The sequence below is a fragment of the Acomys minous genome (genome assembly GCF_964271855.1).
Source record: "Acomys minous genome assembly, chromosome: 4".
NCBI classification, from domain to species: domain Eukaryota; kingdom Metazoa; phylum Chordata; class Mammalia; order Rodentia; family Muridae; genus Acomys; species Acomys minous.
This window is the reverse complement of record NC_140486.1, coordinates 41,342,382-41,361,387: the sequence shown is the minus strand read 5'-3', so window position 1 is coordinate 41,361,387 and position 19,006 is coordinate 41,342,382. Positions and strand designations below refer to the sequence as shown.

General features: G+C 37.8%; 1 protein-coding gene across 1 annotated transcript in view; it reads left to right on the top strand.

Moving 5' to 3' along the window:
- The first annotated feature begins 257 nt into the window (after positions 1–257).
- Positions 258–19,006, top strand: part of YTHDC2 (YTH N6-methyladenosine RNA binding protein C2) — a 61,900-nt gene continuing 43,151 nt past the window's right edge. The window contains exons 1-9 of the mRNA XM_084778402.1: positions 258–901; positions 2,245–2,335; positions 5,176–5,372; positions 7,117–7,316; positions 10,150–10,316; positions 11,383–11,485; positions 12,946–13,102; positions 16,007–16,114; positions 17,510–17,658. Coding sequence (XP_084634528.1) covers positions 376–901; positions 2,245–2,335; positions 5,176–5,372; positions 7,117–7,316; positions 10,150–10,316; positions 11,383–11,485; positions 12,946–13,102; positions 16,007–16,114; positions 17,510–17,658 — 1,698 coding nt within the window. The 5' untranslated portion in view covers positions 258–375. The remainder of the gene's footprint in view (positions 902–2,244; positions 2,336–5,175; positions 5,373–7,116; positions 7,317–10,149; positions 10,317–11,382; positions 11,486–12,945; positions 13,103–16,006; positions 16,115–17,509; positions 17,659–19,006) is intronic.

Below are 19,006 nucleotides of genomic sequence, written 5' to 3'. Positions count from 1 at the left end.
TTCCTTTAAACTGTGAACACTTAATAGCTATAACATAATCATATACCTTTTTCCTTTTTGGGGCTTCACTCCTATTTAAGATTGTCAGGTAAAACAAAGTTAAATCTTTATTTCAGATAACCAAGTTTTCAACGTGTCTCAGAATAAAAGATAGATACCAATAAGTTATTGGTTCTTCAAAATTAAACCAATTGGCCTAACTCACTGTACTTAACTCTGTTCCCACACCATGAACCCCAGAAAGGAGGGGGAAACCCCTTTTTTCCAATGTTCGAGTTTGTGAATCTATCGCTGAGCAGAAGCCCCTTCTGAAGAAGGGAGTAAAGCATTAAAGGAACAGCCGGCCGCTGAAATAATGTCTCCTCCAATTAAATTATGCCGTCTGAGCACCAAAGCCTCGGAGGCACGAGAACCGTATCACCCGGCCTTGGGGGGACCGAATTCCCTAAGCTAAGAACCGGCTTAGCCTGCGACCCCGCGTTCTGCAGTCGCGTGCGGCGCGCCCCCGGTGACGTCATCATGCGCGCGCCTAGGGCTTCTCTTGGCTGTGGTTGTGCGGACGCTTTCGCTTCTAGCGCTGCGGAGCGGAGCTTCGTCCTCGGCGGTGCCTGCCGGGCGGGAGGGAGGTCGGCGGCGGCCACACAGGCTTTCTGTCTCTGTCACTGCTCGCTGGCAGCAGGCCTGGCCGCTCCCACGCGGAGCGAGCTTCTCCTCAGGGCCATGTCCAGGCCGAGCAGCGTCTCGCCTCGACCGCCGGCTCCTGGCGGCGGCGGCGGCCCCGCTTCGTGCGGTCCTGGAGGCGGTGGCCGGGCCAAGGGGCTCAAAGACATTCGCATCGACGAGGAGGTGAAGATTGCCGTCAACATCGCTCTGGAGCGCTTCCGATACGGTGACCAGCGAGGTGAGGCTCCTGACTCGGGGACCTTGCTGGCTGACACCCATTCCTCCCGGGGCCCTTCCCCGAGACGGGCAGTGGAACCCCCGGGCTGGGCCGTGGATGTCGCGTGACTGTTAGTGGTGGAGTGAGGCGCCTTGTGTGGGTCGGTGGGGTTATGGAGCAGTTGGCGGGCGTCAGAAAGTGGAAAGGTGAGGTTGCCCCCTGGTGGGAATTTTTTTCTTCTTGCAGGTACTTTTCTGCAACCCTAGGCTGCTGAGTCAATATTATTTTTTTTTGGGGGGGGGAGTTGGAAAGCCCCTACCATTATCATCATTATTATTGAAAAGAAGGTATAACCTTGCTTTAAGCTGCAAAGAAAATCCAGGGGAGCGTAAGGAAATGGAAAAGATAAGTAAAAAACACCGGCAGTATAGTATAGAGGGCTTTATTGAACTCCTAGATGCAGCAAATCGAACATAAATTAAAATTGTTTTGGCATTGTAAGTGTATTTCACACAGGTGAGAGAGCTATTTGCTGCGGACCTCATAATACACTGCTGAGCTTATCCGTAGTGTCTTCATAACGTATTAAATGCTCATTCAGATTTGCTGGCTTAACTAATAGGAGACCCCTTGCTGATGGGGCTTATGGCCCGAAACGGTTTTGAACATATATTTGACAGAAGCAAAGCCTTGACAAAATGTCACAACAAATCCAGTCTGAAATACTGACTAGGAGCTCGATACAGTTTTGAGAACAGAAGCATAGGAGTTTCAGCTTGAGAATTCATAATACTTGAGCATACATCATTACTGAAGGAAATACACTTTTGGTAAGGAAGACAGTAGTAAGTTAAATTAGTAAAATTAGGCCCATAGATATTATATCAATTCAAGATTTCAATTCAGGTGAGTATTTTTTTGGTGAATTTCAGAGTCCTTTGTCATATTTAAGTTTTATATGTAGCTTAAAAATTAATATCAATATTCTGGGCTGAATAGATGGTTCAGTATAGAGCACCGATGGCTCTTGCAAAAGACACAGATTTAATTCCCAGCACCCCATGGTGGCTCAAAACCATCCATAACCGAGCTACAGGGGATCTGATGCCTCTAAGCACTGCATGCATGAGCGCACGCGCACACACATGCACACACATGCACACACATGCACACACATGCACACACACACACTTGAGCACACATGTACTATGTGATTAAAAATATTAAAAGTTAATATCAAAATTATATTAGACATGAGTTACTGAATTAATACACTTTTCACATAAAGTGTATAATTTGCTTATATACTTATATGTATTTTTCACCTATAACTGTCTATAAGTATAACCTTTTTCCCTACATAGAAATGGAATTTCCTTCTTCTTTGACCAGTACGGAAAGAGCCTTTATTCACCGACTGAGTCAGTCTCTTGGTTTAGTTTCTAAAAGTAAAGGGTAAGTTTACAGCTTTTCTTATATTTACAAAATTGTCTTCTACAAAAAAGGATAAATGTGCCTTTAAATCATTATTTCTCCACATTCTTAATTATAGTATGTATAGATATATTTAGAAATGTGCCAAGATCAGCTTTTCCTCCTCCAATGCACCTTACCTCCAGGTGTATAAAGCATTTGTTGTGTAAGCGTGACAACCTGAATTCCATCCTCAGAACGCACCGTGAGAAAGGAAAGAGAAGTCAAGCTGACTGAGTTAAAATAATGACAACTACGTACTCCCGTGGTGAACTGGGAGCAGGAGACTGCAAACGTTTGCACAATGGTAGAAATTACAAGCTAGATCCAGTTGTAAGAAAGTGACAGGACAGAACGGACTCCTAATAGTTGTCCAATGACCTCCATCTGAACCCTTGAATTTATACATACTCATAAAATAGGTTTAAACATTAAAAAAACAAAAAACCGCCTGGCATGATGTAGCACGCCTGTAATCCCAGCACTCAGGCAGGCAGAGGCAGGTGGACATCTCTGAGTTCAAGCTCAGCCTGCTCTACAAAGCCAAGGCTACATAGAGAAGCCCTGTCTTGAAAAATGAAAAAAGAAAAAAAGATTATAGCTTCCATCATTCATGTTAGGTTATCATTAGGCTATTAAGTGACAGATAATTTTAAATGGTGGTTTAAACCAGAACCTGCTTAATTTGAATTATTTTACATACAGATGCAGCCTTTGTTAGAGGAGTTTCAGTTTGACCCTTCAGTTCAGTGGTGGGCTTCAGCAAAGCGTCATATGTCTTACTCAGTTTTGTAATAACAGCCACTACTATAGGATCTGGTGTATATTTATGAATTATGAGTAATTTCAGAGGAAAAAAATTAAGTGAAGGTGAAATGTAACAAAGCTTCCCAGGAAATTAAAGGGTCTTGATTTCACAGGCATGCTAGAGATATTTTTATTAACCAGAGAACTAAAATGATGTACTTTTAATCATATAGTTAATTAATTGAGCGATTATTACTGAATGAACACTAGCCTCTAGACTCCTTCTTATTTCATTTCAACATTATTTCCACCGTCTGTAGTTAAAATGTTACAAGATGAACAGCAGAGGAGAATTAGTAGGTGCCGCTTTAGTAACTGAAAGTTAGAGGTTGCTGAACAACACAGGGGAAAAGAACTTACTAGAAAGAACACCTTTAGAATGTAGTGATTCCAGTTCACTGTAGAAGTAAACATTTTTAGACCAGGTTATATCTTTTTTGTTGTTGTTGTTGTTGTTCAGAATCCTAGGTAGCCCAGGCTGGCCTTGAAGTCCGTGACTGTCAGGCTTCACCTTATGTGCAGTGTGTGTCATCACACCCAGCGTGTAGACCGTTCTTTATCTCATCATTTGGGTGTTACTAAGCACTCAGACAGTAGATGTCAACACTGAAAACTGACCGTCCATTCTGATAGTTGCAGAATTGTAAGTGTTAGTAAAGTAAGCGCATAACCTAGAAGACTTAGAGCAGAAGCTACAGCTTAGCCCTGAGGTTAATGCTCTTCCGTTTTTCTTTTTCTTTTTTTTACAACTATGCAAGTAAGGACACAGACATGCTCACACATGCCATGGTACATGTGTGTGGTTGTCAGATGATGGTTCTCTCCATCTATCATGTAGACTCACAGGATTCATCATGTGGATGCACTCAGGTTGTCAGGGCTGGCAGCAAGTCTGGCCCCAGTTTAATGTTCTAATGGAAAAGATGTTGATAAAATGTGAATGTAGTGAAATTTGGAAAAGTAGAAAATAATGTCGTTTTCACCAATTTGTGAGAGTTACGTTAGCAATTGAAAATGCTGCATGGAATATTTTGGGTAACTATGAAATGATTTTTTTTTATTATAATAGCTTTCATTTATTTAAAGCCTGCTTTGTGATGGATGCTATAACTCACATCTGACTTCTTTATCATATGAATACCTACTTCAAAGTAGGCATTATCTTGGGCTTAGAGGTGTTCATAATTTACTTAGGTTCTTACAACTAACAAACAGTAAAGCTGAAATTTCCACCAAAACCACAAGTCTGTGTGCTTTTTAGGGCTGAGTTCTTAACCTGTACAAGTTGGTCAAATTTAGGCATATATTATTAAACCTCTCAGAACACATTTTGGGGCTTCTTGTGGATATATTTTACCTGGGACTCTTGGCTTTATGACTTGTGGAAGTCATAAAAGATGGTCAGTTCTGTGCTAGTGCAACAGACAGTTACCCAGGAGCCTAAGCTGAGGAATATAGTCATAAGCTTTGGGAAAAATCTTTACGTTACAAAGTATGTGCTTGAAGTAATTATTGGCGTTGCTGTCGTAACACAGTTTTGGTTCAGCTATTAAAAATGGCTCTTTAAACAGGTGCTCCTGGGATGTGATGTAACACATTCCCAAAGCATCCCATGGGACATGCTACCATGAATGGTCAGCCGTCACCTTTTCAGTGTGTTGAGGTTCTTTGTTTCAGACTTCTCCCATCTTTATATGCTTCCCAGTATATATTAACTGCTGATATTTCACCTACTGTGAAGTCTACTAAATTCTACTTTTAACATTTATAGATAGATGAGGCTTTTTTCTTTTGTTATTGATTTAAAATAAGGTTTGTTGCATTTTGATATTTTAATTGAAGACAGTCATGTGATTGCTTAATTTTTATTTTTCTTTATTTTTTTGAGGGACTTTTAATATCTCAAAGACATTCTTTTCATTGTTTCACTTGAGATTTCTTTTCTTAGTAGGTGTACACCATACGTGAACAAGCTGACTATATATAGTAAATAAATGATTTCTATTAATATTCAGAAAGGGAGCAAATAGATACCTAACTGTGAAGAAGAAAGATGGATCAGAAACAGCTCATGCAATGATGACCTGCAATTTGACTCATAATACAAAACATGCTGTTAGGAGCCTAATTCAGAGATTTCCTGTCACCAATAAAGAGCGTACTGAACTTCTTCCTAAAACAGAAAGAGGAAATGTGTTTGCAGTTGAAGCTGGTATGTATTTTCCTGGGAGCTTCCTTATTTACCCTATAACTTGGGGATTATTTTTTTCCTACCTTAAATTTATTTTTTAGAGTTAATACGGTACAAGTTTCTTTTCAGTTTTAATAATGTATTCAAGACGTTGCGTATACTTACTTTGTGTGTCTGTGTGGGAATCGTAGTCAGTTCTCTCCCTCATTTGGTTCCAAGCTCAGTGGCCTGCGTGCTACTCACTGTGTCGCAGAAAAGTTTTTAAGCAGTTCCTTATTTCTCCACAAATCCTTATTTCACATACTTTTTAAAAGGCAGTAATTGCATCACTTATGCGTCTAGTTTTGATTTTAGGTTGTAACTGCTATCTTTGCCTGTGGTGAGTGGACTTAGATGTAATTTTTTGGTGATAAAACAAGAAAGGTGTTAAAATTAAACAGCTTTGAAATGGCTCAAGGGTTGACTGTTAGTTGGCATCTGGTTTACTTTGGTGTTGTTGTTGTAAACTGGGAATTGTATTTTGATGGACAATTTAATTAAAAATTTTAACAATATCATAAAAATAATGATGAAATTTTTGCAATAAAATAAAGCATTAAGACATATCATGCAATTGAACCAAGGTTTTTAAGGGTTCTAGCAATAGCTGCTCTTCCCTGAATGGTTACTGTGTGCTTGGTGATACCCTCACTCCTAACCTCACAGTAGTGACCCTGCAGTGAAAACAATGTGAGCAGTGAAGAAGCTGGAGCTCAGAAGAGTGAACTGTTGGCCTGGGGTTACTCAGCTGGCTAGTAAGCCCTGCTGAGATGTGACTTCTCTATGTCATTAGCGTGACGTCCTAATGAGTAAGACTTTAAACTGTGGTTTAGCTTCTGCTCAGGGATGGAGAAGAATCTTCAGTATGTCAAATTACTCAAAGACAGTTGACATATGAGTTATAAAAGGAAGTCACGATTTTATTCAGGAAAATAGTTTTCAAGGTGAGAAAATGATCTAACTGCCTGGTGAGGAGTTGGCATCATCATTGTCTATGGCTCATAGGACATACATGGTCCTAGATATCAAAGAACTTGTTTCATTTATTTTTAAAGTTTTGGCTGTTTTGCCATGTGGGACTCCTGGGTGCTGTACAGCCACTCTACCATTGAGCCATGACCTGAGCCCTAAAGAAAGTATTTTAAGTGTGGACACACAAAAATAGTTTAGGCTATTTGGAGAGTACCATCTTTATTATCCCTGCTTTGTTGTACGTGGATATTGGCTGAAATGTTCTCTTGGAAAATTCATTAAGCATTAGTACTTTGCACCTACAAATATTATTCTATTAATCATTTAATTGTACATGTGTCATTTTAAACATGTAGAATATTTTACTTTTTGTAATGCTACATTATCTGTAACAGATTTTATAATGCACATTATTTCTTGGCTAAAATTTTAATTATTTGAAGTTACTGATAATAGCTTATGGTAAACCTGAAAATAATTTATAAGATGAAAATTTGTTTGTTTTAATGATTATAGGATAATTTATTTTATTGGCTTTTATAGGTTATGTATTGAAAACATTTTTGAAAAAGGCTTGATTTGTAATTGATGCTGAAGCTTGCAGCCTGTAAAATGACACATATAGGAAGATGTAGATGAGGCACTGGGTAGAGAAGAAACATTCAAAAGCAGCACGTGACATTATGTAGCTTCATTTCCAAGGTGTCACTTCATGTTGGTCATAAGCTTCCCTTCTGTTTACTCACTTTTGAAGAAAACCGAGAAATGAGCAAGACAAGCGGGCGACTCAACAATGGCATACCTCAAGTTCCTGTGAAGAGGGGAGAGTCGGAATTTGACTCATTCAGGCAGTCTCTACCAGTTTTTGAGAAACAAGAAGAGATTGTTAAAATAATTAAGGAAAATAAGGTTGTTTTGATTGTAGGAGAAACTGGATCTGGAAAGACCACACAGGTTTGTTTTCTCTTTGTTATTTATAGAAGAAAATACAATTTATTCCATTTTCTAGTTTTATGTCAAATTTATACTGTTTAAAAACAAACCTCTGGTTATTTTACTATTATTTCATACACAAATTATTACTGAATGCATATAGAGAGTCTATAAGACGGTAATCTTTCAAATTATTAATTTTTATTTATTTATTTATTTTCAGATAGGGTTTCTCTGTCCTGTCTCTGTCCTCTGTTCTGGCTGTCCTGGAGCTTGCTATGTAGAACAGACTGGCTTGGAACTCACGGAGATCCTCTGTCTCTTCCTCTCCAGTGCTGGGGTTAAAGGAGTGTGCCACCACACAAAACTAGTGACTTGGTCTTTATGAAAACATTAGTTCTGTAATTTGTTATTTTGGAAGGAGACTGGTGCTCGAGTTCAAATTCCTGTTATATTATCTATTAGATGTCAAGTCTTCATCTAGCTTTGTGTCCATGATGAGCCTGTTTTCATTTATAACACAGGACTGATAATTAGTTCATTTTAGGGTGAGGGTTAGAGATAAGCTCTACAAAATGCCTCATATAATACTAACTAGCTCCTAGTGGGAAGGTTTTCTTTAATGCAAGATACTATTAAATTTTTTCCTGATATTTCTGTTCTGTGAACCACAAAGCTAGACAGAACTTAAAGAAGTCTACTTAAAGAAGTCTATTAGCTGTTTCAGGAAGTAAATTTTCAGTATTTTTTTCTTACTCATGTTCATAATGTAAATATCATACAGGCTATTATATATAAAGTGAACGATTTTCTTTGTTTGAGGATATCATACACACATATAATGTACCTTTCCCTCCCCTCCAGTTTCTTCCCTATCCCTTGCCATTGATTCGTTCCCAATGTCATGTACTCTTAAAAAGCCCACTCAGTTCTTAGTGTGCCTCTCAGGGACCGCATCCCTGAAGAAAACTGACTTCCCTTCACCAAGAGCCCTCAGGTGCTGACAGTTCCTCAGCTGGTGGTGGGGCTTCATGAGCCCCTCTCTTATACATGATGGGATTTGACTGGCTGGATCTTGGGCAGATCCTGTGCAAGCAGACACAGCTACTGGGAGTCCATGTGTAAGGTGGCGTGTCTGACATATTCTGTGGACGTCTGCCTGTGACTCTTACAGTCTTTCTATTCTGTGCCTTGGGAAAAGGGGTGTGACGTTCTTTCCCATGTAGAGCTGAGCACGCCATACTCTCTGCACATTGGCCAGCTCTGGAATAATCATTCTCTTACTGTGTAAAGATACTTCTCTTAGATAGATTAGAGATATACTGGTCTATGGGTATAAAAATAAGAACAGGGGTAATTTATCACTCTAGCAATTTAACAGGGTAATAGTGTTTGGAATTATCCCCCAACTTCAGGGTTTTGGCCCAGTTAACAGTATCATGCATGTGCTCTTTCTTTAGCGGGCTTTAGATGCAGTTAGAAATTGGTGGTTTACTCCCAGAACATTCTAGTTGTTCTAGTGGGCATATCTTGGTAGACCCTTAGCTATTACAGCTCACAGGGCTCACATCTAGGTAAGGCTGTTGATTATTTCTCTTCCTAGAAACATGCATAGCACCTTTAGCACTCTGTAACTAGTCTGTAGAGAGCTTCCAGGTCAATACCAGCTTAATTTTTCCATGTCCTGTGCCTCAGGTATTTGGTGTCATCAGTGATAGGGTCTTACCAAGTTCCGGAGGGTAACCAAGAACAGTGGAAATAGTCTGTAATATTTGGGTGGGTCTATGGGACCCCAGTAACCAACAGTTCAAAAAGATGTAACCCTACTATTCTTTTTCATAGCCTATTGTGTGTGGGAGAAGCATTGTTCCTCATTATAGGGCAGCTCCATTTAAACTCCTTTTATATAATGTGTATGTTTATTAGGAAGCTTCTACAGTAGTAGGTTTTCATGTGGCATTTTTAGACGTCTTTCATGTTATTTCTTTCCATACTCCCTCCTCTGTCTTGCCCTCTGCTCCCCTACAACAGTTGACCCGTCCTATTCCACTGTTCCCCTTTCCCCTGCATTCTGCCTCCTTCCCCATGAGACTCCCCACCCTTGCTGCCCTTAGTTTCCTCCCTTCTGATGGTACTCCAGCTCACACTCTAGTTATCATACATGTGTGAGAGAGAATTTGCAGCACTTGTCTCCCTGGGTCTGGGCTATCTCAGCATGATTATGTACCACATGTATATAGTGACCAAAAGAGGGGCTCAGATCCTTAGGGATGGAGTTAGGGGTGGTTGTAAGCTGCCGTATCGGGGCTGGGAATTGCAGCAAGTGCTCTTTAACTACTGAGCCATCCTGTTAGTCCCAATAAAACTTTATTTTAAATATTTATGACCCTCCTGAATTTTATTATGGAAATGTATAATTCTAGGATTATAGGGTGTTTTGTTTTCTTGATGATTTTGACTATTAAAAAATCACAGTGGGTTATTGTCTTTATAAGATAATTTGGAGGAACCTAACCTTCTATGGTAGTGATCATTACTATCCAGAATTACATTTCTCAGGATAGTCTGGTCATTTTTGATTTTCAGTGGTATTTGAAAGTCTTTTTTATGTTGAATATTTCTTGTTAGATTTTATATAAAATATTTAGGTTTAGTTTTCCTTGTGAACAAAATCTCTTTAAAATTACACATTCTCATTGATTATTGGCAATTATATGAGACTTATTGACTTGAAGATTGTTTAATGTTTTGACATGTTATATACTTTGAAATTTGATTTTCATTTGATTTCTTTTGATATTCTGGGTATGCAAAACGAAAGACATTTCACAGTGTTCTAAAACTTTTGTTTTAGATTCCTCAGTTCCTGTTAGATGATTGCTTTAAAAATGGCATCCCCTGCCGAATATTTTGTACTCAACCAAGACGATTAGCAGCTATAGCTGTGGCTGAAAGAGTGGCTGCGGAGAGAAGGGAAAGAATTGGTCAGACAATTGGTTATCAGATCCGCTTAGAAAGCAGGTAAAGGCAGCCTTCCTGCCCCTTAGCATGCTAAAGCCAGGTAAATGTATATTCACTAAAGACAGAGGGTTGAACGGTCATGCTACATGGAAGGGGAGAGTCCCACCCTAGACAAAGAACACAGGCAATGAATGATTGTGAGATGGAGAAATAAGTGGTCAGCTCTAAACCGTGAACCCATGAACTACAAAACTGGACTTAGCAGGTCATATTTTAGCTATTTATGCACATAAATGTAACAATAAAGAAAAGGATGTCATTTGTGAATGGGATGGGCTGGTTGGAGGGAGGATAGGGAGCGGGAAATAATTATATTTTATGTAAAAATATAAAATTCCCCAAACCAAAGAATTAAATGATAATTTTACTATCAGTAGTAAATCTATATTCTGATACTGTTAGCATATCTAAACTTAGTGAGCTTTGAATAGCTAAGACATGGGTGTAAATCCTATTTGTGTCATGATCAAGTTAAGCCATTTTACCTTGCTGAGCCTTTGTTTTATAGAACATTGATAAATACTGAGTTTAGCGAGGAACTCAGTGGTAGCGTAGAATCAAGTTTATCAGACTTCAGAATTTTTTGGATTTGGATATTACTATAAACTTTACGGCTTGAGCTTCTAGAGTGCCTGAAGTCTGAAGCAAGGCACTTGGGAGTTTGGATTTACAACTAGGGTGCTTAGCCTTCTGTAGAACTAGTAATGCGTTCTTGACAAGTGTTAGCACATCTTGGTTTGTGGCAATGAAATATTTTTCTACTTGTACTGTAATTTTTTTAACTAAACTAAAAATTTATCTTTTTTTAATACACTGAAGTTCTTTAACAAAGTATGTAACTTACATAATTAAGAGCTATTTTTGATGAAAATTTTGATTGTAAGACATTATATATGTATTTTATATACCTTTTTAACAAGCTACATAGAGTAATACATTAATACTATTTATAATATACATATTATATTCAAATTTGTTAAAGTATATATGCAAAGAACATTAAAGTAGTTGTACTTTAATGATGTAAAAGACTTGTAATTATGTACTTCACTTGATTTTTAAAAAGGGTTTCTCCAAAGACACTTTTGACCTTCTGCACTAATGGGGTATTGCTTCGTACATTGATGGCAGGAGATAGCACGTTGTCAACTGTGACCCATGTTATCGTGGTAAGACTGTTGTGGAGTTTGCCATGTGTTACTGAGACAGCTTAATATTTAATTATGTAAGGATATTTTTAGAATAGGGAAAAATAAAAATGAATTATTATTTTTAGTAGGTTCTATTCAAGGTAATTTGGTGGTGTCATTATTAGAAATATATTTATATTACATAAAGGTGCTGTTACCATTGGATGTCATGATGGGAGAAATAAACAAATAGCAAGTTTTTGAAAGTACAGTTTTATCTGTGAACATGATGCATGTAGTTTAAATTTTCTAGAAATGGCAAAAAAATTTTTTTAGTCTCTGTACTTAGCTTTTTCATGTCACAGGCTTCCTATGACATCACAGCTATATACTTTATAGTCATTTAACTTCATGGCTAAATTGTAGAAGTAATTAGCTATTTGTAAAGTAAGAACTACCCTCTTATTAAAGTATTCTAAGCTTGACCAAGCATGGCGATGCACGGCTTTAATTCCAGCACTCAGGGAGGCAGAGGCAGGTGAAGTGTTGTGAGTTTGAGGCCAGCCTGGTCTACAAAGTGAATCCAGAATAGCCATGGGTACACAGAAAAACCCTGTCTCCAAAAACCAAAAAAAAAAAAAAAGGACAGGACATTCTCCACAGATGAGTGGAGAGTGGGGACTGACTTTCACACGAACTCTGGTGCCCCAAATTTGACCACATCTCCTTGATGGGGAGGCCTGGTGGCACTCAGAGGAAGGATAGCAGGCTACCAAGAAGAGACTTGATACCCTATGAGCATATACAGGGGGAGGGGGAAGTCCCCCTCAGGAACAGTCATAAGGGAGGGGAGTAAGGGGAAAATGGGAGGATAGAAAGGATGGGATAACAATTTAGATGTAATATGAATAAATTAATAAAATAAAACACCACCAACAAAAAATTTTCCTAAGCTCTTTTCTAGTTTGCATCAGAAAAAAAATAGATTATTGTATTAGCCTTTAATTTAAGCAAATTTTAGAAACCTTCCTAAGCAAAGGATTGATTCACTTTATCCCGAGTGCTAACAGCTACAGGTTATGTTGGTTTGTTTCTTGCTGCTGAGACAGGATCTCGTTATATTGCTTAGGCCTGCAGCTTGCGGTCTTGCTTCAGCCTCTTCAGGAGCTGAGATTACAGGGGTATGCTACCATGTCTAGCCAGACATATGCTTAAATTGATTTTGTCTATATTAAGACTGCATTGAATAGACTGACATAATTTAGAATTTTAAATAGTTTTTGTAATTTTACATTCTGTATGGAAAAGGACAGTACTTTGTCATCACAATAAGTTGTTAATGTATGATGATTTCTGAATTATACATAATGCAAAATGTTCTGTGGTATTGATTTCCTTCTTAATTTGAACAATGTAAATCTAGCAAAGTGTTTCTGATACAGAAGAGTCCACTGTATTTTACCTGATCAGGGTTTCGTTTCTGTTTCTGTTCCTTGCAGGATGAAGTGCACGAAAGGGATCGATTCAGTGATTTTTTACTTACTAAGTTAAGAGATTTGTTGCAAAAGCATCCAACTTTGAAACTAATTCTTTCTAGTGCTGCCTTGGATGTGAATCTCTTCATAAGATATTTTGGAAGTTGCCCAGTGATATATAGTACGACTATCTTATATAACTTCTTTGAAACAAAAACTTTGCAGTGTGATTAAGTTTTATTTTATTTTAGTTTTTAAACAGAAACTGGGGATATTCTGAAGTAGAGATTATCTGTTCATATTTCCCAAGAGTCAAGCTACGTAGTAGTCTGTCTCTACTTTGACCTCTCTTTTGCATCTGTAGCCCTCTGATGCTGTGTAGGAAATCTACTGCTCTACCTAAAAAGAAATGTGCTTCTTTTTGTCCTGTGTCTCTCTTGAAACACTGTTCTGCACGTTATGGCCCAGTCTCTTGGAACAGTCGTCTGGATTGTCCTTTTTATCCACTTGATGACCCCAGGCTCAGCATTGTCAAACTTCAGACTTATTCTTGGCTGGTAAAGTCTATTCCTCAGCACCAGCATTGCACTTCCTTTCCCTGTATACTTTACTGCTTGAGCCATTCCTCTTACTGCCTGCACATGTTTGTCTTGTCAGCATTGGGCCCAGCTACCTCTTTATATTGTTTCTCACCCTGACACTGTGGCAGTTTGAATTTAGGCTTTTTCACTTGTTGAATCCTCACTTGAATAATTTTATGCCCTCGAGGCATGTCAGTTTTATACAATAGATTTTCTCAGTACTATCCATCAACTCCAAACATGGTGGGGGTCAGGGGGCTTTCCACTCCTGACCTGTCCTGTAAGAGAAATTAGTTATTTCATCAGTACCTATAACTGGACTTGAATTTTATGGGTAGAAGCTGTAGCCTTTTTCTCCTGGCTGCCTAGTTTGCCTTCTGGATGAGTCTCTGCTTCTCTTCCATCTGCTGCAGAACTGCATGTCCTTTTTGCTGGCTTTTTGTTTTGTTTCCCTGTAGTTTTCAGCCATACTATGACTCTCTTGTATGTTTCCAAATCTCTTCCTCATTTGGTTTTCTTATCTGGGTACTTTGCCTTCACTGGATCACAGGATGGCATTTTCTAGCCTGCTGTCATATTCAGAGGTCCCTTCATCATTATTTTATTAAGATTCACTGTACAAGTTTTTCTAAAGGATGCTTGATTCACATTTTTGAATTGTTAGTAGCTGTTCAATTAGCATTTTTATTTAAAATAACATTTTATTCATTTTGATTGTGTGTATCATGTGGAGTGGAGGTCATTGTACAGTTTGTGGGAATTGGCTTTCTTCTAGCTAATGTAAATATCCATTTAGGAATTCTTAACAATATTATTTTGACACTGATTTAATTGTTAAGCCCAATATTTTGATTTTAGGCAAACATTATATACATTCTTCATTATATCTCATGGTTAACATTTTTTTGTGTGTGTGAGAAATTTTCAGATTTCAGTTTGTTTGGGATCATTCCTTGAGTCTTGTTTTACATTATAGTGTTTTCTTTTCTCTCTGGAACTCTCTTTATTTACATGTACATATCTATCTAACACTCATTCTCTCTCTCTCTCTCTCTCTCTCTCTCTCTCTCTCTCTCTCTCTCTCTCTTGTTCTTTTAATCTCTCTTCTCTGTTCACTCTTATTTCCCTCTCTCTTCCTGTTCTGTTTTGCAACTCTACTAGCTATTATAGATATACATTTAGTTGCCTTTTTTTAAGTGCTTGTGGCTGATACCTTCTGTTGGATACTGATGGTTGTTCTCCAGAGTTCTGGATGTAGAGATTTTATAGACATCGTTTCTCTGTCCCACGCTAAATACTTAATATATTAATTATGGATCTTTTTGTCTTGCATATCTTGGGTGATACCTAAAGCCACCTAAATCTCAATCATGTACATTCAACTGATAATATTAATAACATTTTCTTGGATGATTAGGCACATAACATTGATACCTGTGCTAATTGAACATTTGTTTTGGCTTGTCATCTTTGATGAGTGGAAAGGAAACCTTAGTTCTCACTGACCAACCTATTTCTCTGTGTCTTTCCTTGTTACTTGAGAAACATCTTTCTTATTGGGCAAGCAGATTTTAAAAAATATTTTCATAACAAATGTAACTATGGTAGCTTTTCATTTTACTTTCTGTTTCAATAATCCAACTAAGTTTTAAATTAAAAAAACTATTCACTGTCACTGTTCTTATTTAGCTTGTCTTCTTCTCTTGCCTGAACTACTCCTATACATGTTGCAGCCTGGCATGGTTCTATTCTGGCTTTCAAAAATCCATTCTCCATTTTGTTGCTAGAGTGGTTCTTTCTGAAGTCAAGTTCTGTTGATGTTGACCACTCTCTTACATGCTGAATCATCTTTATTCCAGGACAAAGATCCTTCATATGACTTCATTTATTTCTAAGACTTTACCTTGTCTCTTATTCTCCTACTTTCCTTTTAGTTTCACGAAAACAGCTTCATTTTTGGTTCCACCATAGTGACTTTGTGCATGTTGTATTTTCTTCACATACTGTTTACTTTCTGCAAAGCCCAGTTATTTCATCTCCTTATCCCCAGTGTTTCAGTAAAAATCTTTTCTTGATGTGGTCACTTACCTCTGTGGTATACTGTCATAATATCCTGCATTTCTTTCTTGTAGGACTTTCTGGTCAGACTTTGCACAACTTTCTGTTTACATTCTTTTTTCATGTTACTGTTCTTCCTTGCTTCATGGAAGTGGGAAGTACCACTGTTTGTACTAACTGTAGTATTGCCAGTTCCTAATATGATGCCAGGCTTATGGCAAGTAGGTAGTGAACAGTAGGGGGACAAGCATGTGAGCACTTTTCTAGAATGTGAAGCCAGTTGTGTCTGTAGAGCAAAGTTACAGCTAACAGGAAGTAACAGGAGAGTTGCTGAACGGTTGTAACAGCTTGCATAGATCACAATATGCTTCATTAAATGTGGGAATTCTTTATGGCTAATTATCTATAGGATGCAAATTGGCTATTTAAAAATTTCTATTTTTTAGTACAAGGGAGACCATTTGAAGTAAAAGAAATGTTTCTGGAAGACATTTTAAGAACTACTGGATATACCAACAAAGAAATGTTAAAGTACAAAAAGGAAAAGCAACGAGGTAAGGTTTTTTAAATCAAAGAATTTACTATTGAAAATTATTTCTTATAATGCTGTAGTCTTAGCTTACAGAAGAACTAGTACACTTGAATATATTTTTCTTCTTGGATATAATTAGATAGAATGTGATAATATTATCTTAATATTTTTGAAGGAAGATTTGTTTATTTTTACTAAATGTGCATGGTTTTTTTTGTTTGTTTGTTTTGTTTTTTTGTCTTCATGTATGTCTGTACACCATAAGTTTTGCCAGAAGAGATCATAGGATCCCCTGAAATTGTAGTTGCAGGTAACTGTGAGCCACCATGTGGTTCCTTGAAATGGAACTCAGGGCCTTGAAGAATAGCCAATGTTTTTTACCAATGAGTCATCTAGTCTGTCCCTGGGATATACTTTTGCATTCTGGCTTATTTCTAGAAGTTATAATACGTGGAAAGGAATTAAAGTGCCTGCTGGAATTGAGGAGATTGAGTGTGTCTGAATCTAGACTCTCAGTCAGTGTTTTAAGAAAGCGCTGAGATACGTGCTGGCTCCTTAAAGCTTACCTCATTAGGTGGAGGTAAGAAATAGATGGGAGGGAGTCAAAGGAGTGACTGATTGATGACAAAAGGCTTATTTTTCTTGAAAATGTCAAGTTTTCCAATTTTTAAAATTTATTTTCTGATACCTGGTCTCACTGTAAAACTCACATTGTCCAGGAACTTGGTTAATCCTTTCCTTCTGCCTACTGAATGCTAAAATTGCAGCATGCTCTCTATTCCCAGCAAGATTTCCAAATATGGTATTATTATAGAGTTGGTCTCAGTTTTCATTTTATCAGTATTTGCCTTAAAACATGCTTAGAGTGTCATTCTGTGTTTCAGTGTATGACTAGAGTTTATATTCCCTGGTTCTTTTATAGTATACTGGTTGTAATTTTATTTCTTTGTTTACTGTATATGATCATGAGCACATAACACTTGATTCTCCGCTTGAATATATAATTAACAATTTCTGTATCATTGAAAAAGTATATCATGACATACATGTAAATTATAAAACGTGTAGATGTTAAAATGTTTGAAACATCTGATTTATTGTATCTCAAATGATTGACATGACAGTATAAGCTTAATAAATAAATTTCTGCAAAGTGCTGTATATATATTAGTCATTGATTTAAACTATTAGTACATTGTAGGTAAAGATGCTCTTTCTGAGCAAACCTCTTACTAATAGATGGATGAATGTCCTTATGTCCTTATATTGTAACATAACTTTATGAAAGATCTAGTGTATTTTTAAAAAGTGACTCCAAAGCGATACAAGATTCACTTAAGTTTTTGATTTGAGCAGAGGAACACATTATCAAAGGAAAGGGCTTGTCTGTTTTGTTTTTTCCCCCTTTGTAATTTAGAGGAGAAACAGCAGACCACACTCACAGAATGGTACTCAGCTCAAGAGAATACTTTCAGACCTGAGTCTCAGAGACAGAGAGCTGTTGCAAATGTGTCTGAAGAGTATGACTTGCTGGACGATGGAGGCGATGCAGTCTTCAGCCAGCTGGTAAGGTGTTCCTGGCTTGTAATGGTGTTATAAGTAATAACTTTATAGGGTAAACAACTTTAATGAGGTAATGGCACTTTTTTACTTTGTTAATTGAGGCTAATTTTCTTTGTTTGTTTTAGACTACCACATATTTTCAGAATTTTTTTTTGAAGGGTCAGAGATTGACTCTAGGGCCTTATAAGTACTTTGCTCCTGAGCTATTCTTATTGCCCCAAACTTTGTCTTTAGAAGAAGGATTTAGCTATGTTGCTTGGCTTATTTTTTAAAAAGATTTATTTATTTATATTTTATGTGTATGCATATTTTGCCTGCATGTATTTTGGGAACATGAGTGCAGATAGCCTCAGAGGCCAGAAGAGGGAATGAGAGCCTCTGGACCTGGAGGTACAGACGATAACGAGCTACCCTGTAAGTGCTGCTGGGAACGGAAGTTGGGCCCTCTGCAAAAGCAGCAAGCACTCTTAACTGCAAAACCATCTCTCTGGCCCCAAATTTAGCAGCTGCTCCTCCTCCTCCTCCTCCTCCTCCTCCTCCTCCTCCTCCTCCTCCTCCTCTTCCTCCTCTTCCTCCTCTAAATGAGAAGATAGATAATGCTTAACAAAAAAAGGTTTCTGAAGGATGTTTCAAAATCGTTAAGTGTAGGGAAGCTCTGTTGAGTTATTTTGACATTTTGGTTATGAGTCTATCCTTTCATGGCTGAACATTCCCTCCAGTCTATGATCGGCGTTTTGACTGTGTAAACTAGTGGTTTAAAGAACCAAGCTGGACATTATACATAGGAGAAGCTTCTAAAGCCTAGTGGAATCTGTTTCCTTGCCAGCAGAGCTTATTTGTGGGGGAGTTAGCATAGGGAAAGAAATTCTTGTTGGGTTTTTGAGACAGCCCAAGTTGTCTGGAATTTGCTATATAGCACGGGGAAATTTGTATTCTTCTGCCTCAATTTCCTGAGTTGCTGGGATTATAAGTGAGAGCCACTATGCCAGCAGAGATCTGATGTACTTGATATAGGGCATAAACTGGTATTAGTGTTAAGTTCTAGGGTGATGCCTCCTCTGTTGTAGCAGGAAAAGAAATCAGTGTATTCGATACTGGTGTACCATCAAAGGCACAATTATTCAGGAGGGTCGATCATGGCTCTTTGCTGATAAGCTCACTTTCAGATGAAAGATGATTGTAATACAGTAATTATTACTAAAGATAGTGTTTGTAAGATGAAATTAGAGATGAAATTTTGCTATAATAACATAGTATGTTGTTTCTTTTTAGTTCTTGAGATGATTGTGGCCATTATACTTTCCTGCAACAAGCACACCCCCACTCATCCCCACATATATTTAACTTTGTA